The 10,929-nt window shown below is 38.7% G+C and overlaps 2 protein-coding genes across 7 annotated transcripts in view; both read right to left on the bottom strand.

Annotated features, from left to right (window-relative positions):
* On the bottom strand, positions 264-2,868 carry LOC104791347 (paladin-like). Of its 4 annotated transcripts, none has more exons than XM_010517196.2 (9): positions 2,723-2,868; positions 2,415-2,630; positions 2,249-2,324; positions 2,069-2,168; positions 1,796-1,894; positions 1,480-1,609; positions 896-1,035; positions 759-818; positions 269-477 (listed from the first exon to the last, which is right to left on the bottom strand). In XM_010517196.2, exons 3-9 carry the CDS (start codon positions 2,290-2,292, stop codon positions 331-333), a joined length of 720 nt encoding a protein of 239 aa, XP_010515498.1. In that variant the 5' UTR covers positions 2,293-2,324; positions 2,415-2,630; positions 2,723-2,868; the 3' UTR covers positions 269-330. The 4 variants fall into 4 exon arrangements, with proteins under 4 accessions (XP_010515500.1, XP_010515498.1, XP_010515497.1 ...); XM_010517195.2 differs by having other exon boundaries at positions 269-637; XM_010517197.2 differs by having other exon boundaries at positions 475-615; positions 2,723-2,867.
* Positions 5,419-10,929, bottom strand: part of LOC104791348 (zinc finger CCCH domain-containing protein 44-like) — an 8,534-nt gene continuing 3,023 nt past the window's right edge. Inside the window, exons 5-13 of one of the 3 annotated variants that reach the window (XM_019246780.1) lie at positions 10,236-10,892; positions 10,003-10,130; positions 9,804-9,863; positions 9,667-9,717; positions 9,484-9,554; positions 9,074-9,225; positions 8,795-8,967; positions 7,850-8,707; positions 5,419-6,417 (exon numbers count right to left, since the gene is read on the bottom strand). In XM_019246780.1, coding sequence (XP_019102325.1) covers positions 5,563-6,417; positions 7,850-8,707; positions 8,795-8,967; positions 9,074-9,225; positions 9,484-9,554; positions 9,667-9,717; positions 9,804-9,863; positions 10,003-10,130; positions 10,236-10,892 — 3,005 coding nt within the window. In that variant the 3' untranslated portion in view covers positions 5,419-5,562. Of the gene's footprint in view, positions 7,276-7,849; positions 8,708-8,794; positions 8,968-9,073; positions 9,226-9,483; positions 9,555-9,666; positions 9,718-9,803; positions 9,864-10,002; positions 10,131-10,235; positions 10,893-10,929 lie in introns of all 3 variants that reach the window. The other 2 variants (XM_019246779.1, XM_010517200.2) reach the window with 2 other exon arrangements.

Raw genomic sequence — 10,929 nt, forward strand, 5'->3', positions numbered from 1 at the left:
GGTGAAAAATAAAAAATAGTTGAATTTTGGTGTATATAAAAAATTGATCCTTACCTAATAAGACAATTGACCCAGGTAAAAATTAGTCCAACAAGATTATTGACCCATGTGAAACTATAATGTAGTTATAGTCTTATGAACAATATTAAGCCCAATAACACTCTTTGTAGATATATTTATATTGTTAAGCTCATTCCTATAAATTAACCTAAATATTTAACATCTAATTTGTTTTTTTTTATACACTATCGTAGTTTTTTTTATAACACATTAACACTATCGGGAGTCTAAAAAAAATAAGTTAAATTTATGTTTTTTTTTTAAAGAAAATTATGACCCTGGTGAATAAATTTTCTGGCTCCGCCACTGCAGATGGGTACCTGAGAAGAATGCTATAAAGCTCTGGCCTAGCTCGCATCCAATCAGTAAAACTGACACTGACATGGCTAAGCGAACCAGATTGGAGGAAATCACCCTCTGAATGCAGATATACAGTAAAACATATAAGGAAGTAATATCTTTCCAAGTACTCAACAAAAGATGTGAGTGATGCATCTATCTTCTTTTCATCGAGGTGATGCCCTATGAGTCGACGCGAAATGCGATCGTGATAGACTGCAATTGTCACTCGTAAGTTCTGTAAGGTGATTAATGAATAAAATTAAGATCTTCTATCCTAAGTGAAAACCTATACGATGTTACAAAACCTACAGATTTTCTGATACTTGGACATAAAAATTAAAATAAACAAAAGATACCTGCACGGAACCACATTTGTCGATGACTTGGTCAACTAGCCTTTTGCCTTCTACACCACCCTGGAGTCATGAAAGCTGTAAATAGTTAGGGCAAGTAAGACGATCAGGTAAAGGACAAAAAGAAAGGGACAAAATACCTGTAAGACTCGCACCAAACTTCTAACAACTGCATATTCCCCACAGCGGAGGTCATACACAGAGGGGGGCAGATTAATAGTTGATTTTTCACCGTCGTTAAAGATTCTCCCAGAAGAGTTGTTTCTTGGGAATCTCCGATCTTTTGTTCCACAATAATATACCAAAGAAAGAAAGAGAAAACGACAGGTTAGTAGAGTCTTGTACAATAATGCACCAATCTGTTGGGACTCGTGTCTTGTTGTTTACGGATATGTTCCAGAAAAGGAGCCTCCTGAATCTTACATAAATGCATATATATAAGAACAACAGAGTATGAGTATGGGAGAAGACTAGGGTTGAGAGATGTGATTATTTGGCTAGTCTATACTGTTTCATTTCTTTGTGGAATATAAAACAACTCGATAGAATCGACATTCCAAAAGGCATCAAAAGTAAGCAATTCAAAACTTGGTAATATTTGTTTCAAACGAATTTTTTTTTTTTTAACAAAAAAAGAGAAATTAATTATTCATAGAAACAGTATTTGAGTGAGACTCTCTCCTCATCTTCTTTGTAAGTTCAGTGGTCGGAGTAGATGAAGTACCTGATGCTCCAATTCGTTTGTAATAGACGAGCGTTGCAATAACCATTCCAGTAGTTGTAAGTCCACTTCCCATTTGACAATTGAAAACGATCTCTGTATTATTGTCAGCCGCCTGACATATCTTGCTAAACTGCAAGCACAAATGCATATTAATATATATATATATACAATGGCCAGGAAGATAGAAAGTGATGCATCTAGTAATGGAATGGAAAGAGATAAGATCATAAAAAAAATAATGATACGAGTCGGAGGAATCTCAAAGACTGGCCAAAGTTACCCACAAAAATGCTCTAAGCTAAGGCTGAAAATGTACCAAAGCATCAAAATCAGTTTCATTTGGTGACTTTTCATCCGTTACGGGAAGGCGTTCATAATGGACAAGGTAGCCTTCAGCTTGCAGTTCATGGTAAACCTGGATCCAGAGAGTGAGCGAGCGGATAAGCAAAACAAAAAAAAAAAAGAGAGAGAGAGAGAGAGAGAGAACAATGATGGGAACCTGTGGAAAAGTCATTTAAAGCAAAAGATAAAGGGGTGCATTCTCTGTATGATACACATAAGATACTTCATACCAATACCAATGGCGTACCTCAAGTAGCGTATTCAAAGAATCAGGTGAGACTGGCTCCCATTGGTCCAGCATCTGACCATCTGGCAGTTCATCAGTGACGAGTATCTTATTCCCACACCTGCAAGGCAAAAAATAATGGTCAAACACATGCCAAAGCAAGAAGAATGAAGTGTGCAAGGGGAAACAAATGTAGTAGACCTAGACGACTCCATGAGGATATCTTCTTTCAAATGTGCTTCCATTTGCTCTAGACTTGCCCTGTTCTGTTGAATCCCTGATCAGAAGCATAAAAGCAAAGATTAAAAGCAAAAACAAACAAAAGGTTCAGTTCCATCACGACAAAGGGGAAGCTCTTTTTTGGTACCTTGTAGTCAAGTTTGGTGAAAGGTTTCTGAGCATCACGCAGAGCGCCCATTTATGTATATCACGGGTTCATCCCTAAGACAAATCCAAAGAACTTTGCTTTCTCCGATATGCCTTAGAACTTTTCTAATCTCAGTCTCCGATATGCTCTCAACCCCATGTACAGGCACTATATACGATTCTAGAGAATCGGATGCTCTCAACCCCCAAATCTCACCTGAATCAAGAATCCAAAAGCAAGGGGGATCGGATCAGAGATCGGAATCGGAATCGGATCGGACATCGGAAAAGCATAAATTGATCGTGAACCTGGCGGTAGTTCGGAGCGGCTTCAGAATCGCTCAAGAGAATCGTTGACACTCCCTTCGTCGCGAGCATCGTTCTTTCTTTTTTTTTCCGTTGTTGATTGTAGAATTCGATGACTATTAGAATTCCAAGACTGTCACACGCTTATATTTCTTTTTTTTTTTCTTTTATTCCGAATCTTGTTATGTTTGCCTACGCCTCGACAAAATAGCCTAATCCGAAAATCCAGTAATTTATTAGTAATATTTATAATTTTAATAGTATAAATGTCTCAAATATTAACATTTTTAGATATTTTATATATTTTTAAGTATTTAAACTTTTTTTAATAGATTTGGATAAAAAAATACTCTAAATATTTGGATAGGTTGGACATTTTTGAATAATTTAGACAAATTTGGATACTTAAATTTTGAGTTTTGAAAACATCAGATAATCCGAATCCAAAATATCCGACCAAAACCCAAAATCTAAAAATACTCGAGTGGATCCTATATATCTCTAAAGCCAAAAAATCGAAAATCCAAAATATCCTATATGAACCCAAACAAGTATCCGAACGCGAACGGATATTCGAACCCAAAAAATCGAAAATCCATTCTTCCTTCTTTCAAAAATAATGAAATAAAATAAAGATACACCACTTTTTGTCTTTGTTTTATTTTTTTCATGTGATTCACCTTTTAAGTTTTTACAATGTTTTTAAAACCGGACCGGAAGGTGAACAAGAAGTCTTTCGGGTCACTGGATCAACCGGTCGGACCGGTTGAACGACGGGTTAATTAGTTCATTGCTTTGTTTACATTTTATAAATATCAGATTTATTAAAAGCACTAGTTCAATAATACTACAAGGTTTTAGACAAGCATTTAAAAAAAAAATCATGATTTAGTAACAATTGGCTTGTCATTTTAACACAAACCAATCCAATTATATTATATACACCCTCTTACATATTTTTTACATCTGATTAACTACATTCAGTTATTTGATTCCATATACTCATATTTTAACTCATACATATAAATTAACCAATAATGCTATTAAAAAAACAAATAAAAACAAGACTTCAGTGATAAAATATCTTATACAAATGATTTAGGTAGATTTGGTTAATTACTCTTGGTACTAGATATTATCAAGAAAATCAATACTATATATATAATTAAACACTCATTTTCTCTACTTAATTAACGCTATTGCCTTTGCCAAAATCAATTTCAAACTTATTAAAAGAGGTAATTAAAAATATGTGGTTGAATACATCCTCTAATCATCTTTTTAGATTTAGATGATTTTAAATTTTTTTCATCCTAATTTTTGTTGATTAATGATTACTTTTCATATACATAATGCACATAGCATGTACATAAACATCGTCAATTTTGGTAATTTTTCACGTAGTATTTACCATAAAGTATAGAGAGAAAGAAAAAAAAACTATGTATTTTTCCCTTTTATTTGAGCAAAAAAAATGATTCCAATATGTTGATTGAAAATACCCACTTATATATATTATTTGCGATTGTTTGACATATAACTAAATATTCGTTCTTGGATTGTGAACAATTTGGATGATAAATTAGTAAAAGTTATTTTCAACGGAAAAAAGCTATGTATTTGGTTATTAGATTCTCAAGTTTCTACAAGAAGAGTTTTTGTTTTTAGTAAAAAAAAAAAATTATTTGTATTTGAAAAACATGTATTTGAAAGACGATGCAATGAGAGGTGAAGTACGAGTGCAAATTCTAACGGAAGCTCGAGAGACGCAAAGGCAATAGCGTTAATTAAGTAGAGAAAATGAGTGTTTAATTATATATATAGTATTGATTTTCTTGATAATATCTAGTACCAAGAGTAATTAACCAAATCTACCTAAATCATTTGTATAAGATATTTTATCACTGAAGTCTTGTTTTTATTTGTTTTTTTAATAGCATTATTGGTTAATTTATATGTATGAGTTAAAAGATGAGTATATGGAATCAAATAACTGAATGTAGGTAATCAAATGTAAAAAATATGTAAGAGGGTGTATATAATATAATTGGAATGGTTTGTGTTAAAATGACAAGCCAAATGTTACTCAATCATGATTTTTTTGAAAGAAGGAAGAATGGAAGAATGCTATGGAAGGCATACAATGATTTTGAGGTATCCAAGGGGGGGAGATAGACAGGGCACGAGCTTTGTATGAGCGGCTCTTGGACCGTACAAAGCATTACAAGGTGTGGCTTAGTTTCACAAAGTTTGAAGCTTCTGCTCCTGCTGCTGGAGACGATGCTATTCTTGAACACTCCAGAGCCATTCTCGACAGAGCCAACACATACTACAAAGAGTCTAAACCGGAGCTGAAGGAGGAACGGGCTACACTGTTGCAGGATTGGCTGAACATGGAGAAGAGTTTTGGTGTGCTCGGGGATGTCAGTGCTGTTCAACTCAAGCTCCCGAAGAAGCTCAAGAAGAGAAAGGCTATCACAAGAGAAGACGGTTCAACAGAGTATGAGGAATACATTGATTATGTCTTCCTCGAAGAATCGTAGACGACCAAGATTCTTGAATCTGCTTACAAATGGAAGAAGCTTAAAGTTGCTGCTTTCTGAGGATTACGATTGGATTGAAGCTTTTTTTTCTTCTGTAAGTAAGAGTTGTTCTGTACATCCTTACTTTACTCATCTGTTCCAATATATAACAGTAACTTTAATCATCCAAGCAAAACTCTAAACGATTTGCTTTCTGTTTCTGTTTTTTTTCCAAGAAAGAGCCAGCCACAGCTAATTTATGTTTACAAAAAGGATGTTCGAGATGTATTAAATAACAAATAAATACAAAATACAAGAAATTCAAGGGTGCCAAAAACTACAAGATGCACCCTTTTTGCAGTTTCCACTCTCATAGAATTTACAAATTTTCAGCCCTTTGGGCGGATGAGCTGCGTACGAACCTGATCCATGGGCATAACCATGGCTATTGCTGTATGGCCACTGCCGGTTATTATGACTGTTGTGACCGTTGTTCAACCACTGCCGGTCCCTGCTGTGTCCGCTGGATCTTTTCTGCTGGCTCCCTCGTGGACTGCGCTCGGTGTTTCCTCGGGCTGAGTCATGATATGACAGTGCCCTAGGGCTTAGTTCCGAACCAGACTTGAGAAGCCTCTCGACCACTGGTCCAGCTTCAACTGTGGTTTCTGATCCCAGTCTGAGAGCTGTTGTCGTTAGAGTCAGGTCGTGAGTTATTGAAGCTGGAGCTGGCGCTGGCGGTGCAAAAAGCAGGAGCTCTGGACCAGCGGTTCCACAGTGGCTGAAGGGAGTGTTTACTTTTTCTTCTGTGCCCATTGAGCTTTTCCCGGCAGAGACATTTTCGAGAATACTCGCCTGAGAGACATCCATTCTGCATGTTTCAGGAGCGAGGGACATGCGTGCCACAGGGTTAAAGAAATCTTTTTCTGGTCCTTTTGTCAAATCATCGTCATCATCGCAGTGAAATGTTGAGGTAGGTGAAGAGGGCAAACCGTTCTGCTCCATTGCTTCAACTTCTGCTAATAGATCTGAAACCGATTCATCACACTCGTCAGGGTCAGCAACAATGGCCGGCCACCCAGATGACTGAGCCACTTGGGTGTTGTCTGAAGTCTGAGTAGTTGTGGCATGATCAGCTACCAAATCAATTGGCTTTACAGACGGTGCAGCTAAAACAACAGCATTCTGCTGAGTTACTTGAGGAAGCAGTCCTCCAGTTACCACAACACTTGACGTCGTCGTAGCAGAATCGGTGGTAGATGTGGTCGTGGTGCTCCATGTGACACCAGACGGTCCTTTGACCAGGACACATGAAGACAGAGACTGAATAGTCTCCGCCGCTTGAGCTTCCAAGTCTTCAGGGCTCGACTTAGGTGTAGGACTGGGGAAATCAGGGAAATGGCTTTCTTGATTCAGGTTTGGTGCATGAACAGAACCGTTTATGTAAACAGAACCACCATTTGATCCATCCTCCACAGTATTAGTTGTGCTATGGTTACCATCTGCCCGCACAACATTGAATAGATCAGATCCTGGAGTTTCTCTTACGTCAGGAGTAACCACGTGTCCTGTCACAACAGACATTGACGCCGGACAACTAACTTGAGGCTGGGGACAAACAGAATTACCATCCTCTCCAGAGCAAGCTACAAGAGCCACAACTTGTTTCTCTTTTGGATCGTCAAAATGGGCACTGACAGTGTAGGGAGAGGAGGTTGCACTGGTGTTAACTGGCGTATGATTCTTCTGAAGACAGTTCACATCCATGCCAGAATCATGCGGAGACGGTTTTGGTTCTTGGGGAAGAGAAGAGGAACTTGGCAAAGTACTTGCTTTATCAAATCGTCCGGCAAGAGCATCAGTCAGAAGCACAGACTCGTCTTGATTCTCATGCGCTTTCCATATCCTAAGATAAGGGGGAAAATGGCCACTAGATTTCCATCTGCGGAGCTGCACCATAGAAAACGGCCCCTGGGTCTTTCCTGTTGGATCTCGATAATGCCATATTTCACTCTCTTCGTCATCTTTACCAGTTTCCTGCAGTACCCAGAAATTTACATGACGTGAAACCAAAATAGAAAATCATGAGAGGTTACGTTACGAATGTAAGGTGGTATGTCAAACCTGGATATTTGATGAGTTGTTGTGGACCTTAGAACAATCATCTTTCTCACTATGCACAGAATTTCTGCTTCGCAAAATTGGTGCATCATATTTTTTTTGTGCATTATTTCCCATGTTGTTCAAGATAGCCCCTTTCTTGAGTGGACCTTCACTTTGTGCCGTTATGTGATTATCTGCAAATAAAAAGCATCGAAGATTGTAAATAGCATCCAACAATCAGGAATATTCATTATAATAATGAACAAATAGCTGTTGACATCCTAGGTTAAGGTGGGAGACCTTGATTCCTTGTACCCAACCCTGCATATTCTGATGATGCATGACTTGGATCCATGCTTGGATCTGTATGAACTTCTGGGACTTCCTGCAGACGCCGCTGACGTTCCTCTGGTGATTTTAGAAGCTCTAGCTTTTCTACACATTCTCTAAGCGTGGGTAATAGTTAAGAAAAAATTGATAAAACGCATCATTCCATGCAATCAGCATNTGCATTCTGCTGAGTTACTTGAGGAAGCTGTCCTCCAGTTACCACAACACTTGACGTCGTCGTAGCAGAATCGGTGGTAGATGTGGTGGTGGTGCTCCATGTGACACCAGACGGTCCTTTGACCAGGACACATGAAGACAGAGACTGAATAGTCTCCGCCGCTTGAGCTTCCAAGTCTTCAGGGCTCGACTTAGGTGTAGGACTGGGGAAATCAGGGAAATGGCTTTCTTGATTCAGGTTTGGTGCATGAACAGAACCGTTTATGTAAACAGAACCACCATTTGATCCATCCTCCACAGTATTAGTTGTGCTATGGTTACCATCTGCCCGCACAACATTGAATAGATCAGATCCTGGAGTTTCTCTTACGTCAGGAGTAACCACGTGTCCTGTCACAACAGACATTGACGCCGGACAACTAACTTGAGGCTGGGGACAAACAGAATTACCATCCTCTCCAGAGCAAGCTACAAGAGCCACAACTTGTTTCTCTTTTGGATCGTCAAAATGGGCACTGACAGTGTAGGGAGAGGAGGTTGCACTGGTGTTAACTGGCGTATGATTCTTCTGAAGACAGTTCACATCCATGCCAGAATCATGCGGAGACGGTTTTGGTTCTTGGGGAAGAGAAGAGGAACTTGGCAAAGTACTTGCTTTATCAAATCGTCCGGCAAGAGCATCAGTCAGAAGCACAGACTCGTCTTGATTCTCATGCGCTTTCCATATCCTAAGATAAGGGGGAAAATGGCCACTAGATTTCCATCTGCGGAGCTGCACCATAGAAAACGGCCCCTGGGTCTTTCCTGTTGGATCTCGATAATGCCATATTTCACTCTCTTCGTCATCTTTACCAGTTTCCTGCAGTACCCAGAAATTTACATGACGTGAAACCAAAATAGAAAATCATGAGAGGTTACGTTACGAATGTAAGGTGGTATGTCAAACCTGGATATTTGATGAGTTGTTGTGGACCTTAGAACAATCATCTTTCTCACTATGCACAGAATTTCTGCTTCGCAAAATTGGTGCATCATATTTTTTTTGTGCATTATTTCCCATGTTGTTCAAGATAGCCCCTTTCTTGAGTGGACCTTCACTTTGTGCCGTTATGTGATTATCTGCAAATAAAAAGCATCGAAGATTGTAAATAGCATCCAACAATCAGGAATATTCATTATAATAATGAACAAATAGCTGTTGACATCCTAGGTTAAGGTGGGAGACCTTGATTCCTTGTACCCAACCCTGCATATTCTGATGATGCATGACTTGGATCCATGCTTGGATCTGTATGAACTTCTGGGACTTCCTGCAGACGCCGCTGACGTTCCTCTGGTGATTTTAGAAGCTCTAGCTTTTCTACACATTCTCTAAGCGTGGGTAATAGTTAAGAAAAAATTGATAAAACGCATCATTCCATGCAATCAGCATCAAAGTCTAAATGGGAAGACCGGGGTATTTGTCAAGTTGTATACTACCCAAACTGAATTATTCTTTGCGCGTATGAGCAGCATGGTCACTTTTCAATGAATAATCAACGACTTCTCAAAATATTATATATCAAGCAAAATTGCAAAGAGAAATAGCGCAATGAAATGCAACAAATATAGTATAGCAAAGTTCAAAAAGGATATTCCTTTCTATGACCCTTCTCACTGGCCCGATCACGAAGATGATTGAGCTTTAATGTCTCAGCTTCCAGAGACTACATCCACAAAACATCCATAAGAAACACGGTAGTGGACAATAAAGAACTATGATAATGAGGATCTTCAATATTTAATATGAAAGATATATGCTGTTTTTAATGAATCTACCTCGCTGATTCTCATGGCTTGCAGTGTTGCTGCCGTCTTCAAAATGTCACCCTGCCACCAAAACAACAAACACATGTTTCCAGCTTAGGTAAAATACACAATTTTAGGACGAGAAGATATCATGTGTGCATTCCTACCACAGTCAGACGTTTATTGAGGCCATTTTTTATGCTCTGTCGCAGCCGTTTGCACTCATCCTGAAAACCATGGTTATAAGTACATTAACGATAAAATTTAAACGTAATTACTAGAGCTACCTTATAAGATGGGTTCTACTCTTTATTCACAAGCAGAGAAAGATAGAGAAATCGATATTTTAGAGACGACTATATTCACCTCTGTGACATTCTGGTCCGATAATTGATCAATCGAGATGACTTCTCTCTTGTCTAAGTTCAGTATTTCTAGCATAACATCTGTAGTCTTTGGGCCAAGTTGGTAGGATGTTGTTGCCTTGCTTGTACCTGTTGGATAAACACAAAATCAGATGAGATGTTACTATTAAAACATTTGGGTCACTAATACCCATTTTCCTTAAGAAAGCATTAATATGACCATTAATCAAGTACCTACAACTTGAACGAGCCTGTGAATATCCAGCTTCTGATCGCTGCCAGATACCTTAATTCTCAAAATTGTGCCTACCACCTTTTCGTGAACCTTGTTGATATCATCAAGCAGAGACTCCAAATATTTACGTCTTAAATATATCAGGTTGATATTGTGAACATCAATGGCTGCATGTGCATCCAGATTTTCATTTTGTACTCTGCCATCAGTTTTCCTACGCATCTTCCGTCTTCTATCCTCTATTTGGCTAGGTGCAGTATGAGTACTTTCACCATTCGTGGTTTTATCATATTTCTGGTTCTCTTGAATAAGGACGTGAGACTCGAGAAGCTTGAGCATTTCAAAGTGACCCACTCGCGGTTTTCCAAACAACTTCCTAAGCATCGGGTCACAAACGACTTGGGACTTCTGAAGAGGATCTCTAAGATCTTTTTTCTTAATATAGTCAAGCACAAGACCCTGTACATCGAACTGTGAAAGAACAGATGTATCGCCATTTTTCATGAACGACACAAACTCGAGGAGTTCTTTTGTTGCCCAGCAAGTATCTCCAGGAGCCTTCTTTAGGATATTGTTTGGCTTTTTTCCATCCACCTTGCTGGGTAAGGTGGGGGAATCACTGGTCCTTCTTCTTTTCGTTCCATTCACTGCTACATCTAAAACCCTGTTATTGGTCGGATCATTGCGTGACTC

This window comes from Camelina sativa, chromosome 6 (genome assembly GCF_000633955.1).
Source record: "Camelina sativa cultivar DH55 chromosome 6, Cs, whole genome shotgun sequence".
NCBI classification, from domain to species: domain Eukaryota; kingdom Viridiplantae; phylum Streptophyta; class Magnoliopsida; order Brassicales; family Brassicaceae; genus Camelina; species Camelina sativa.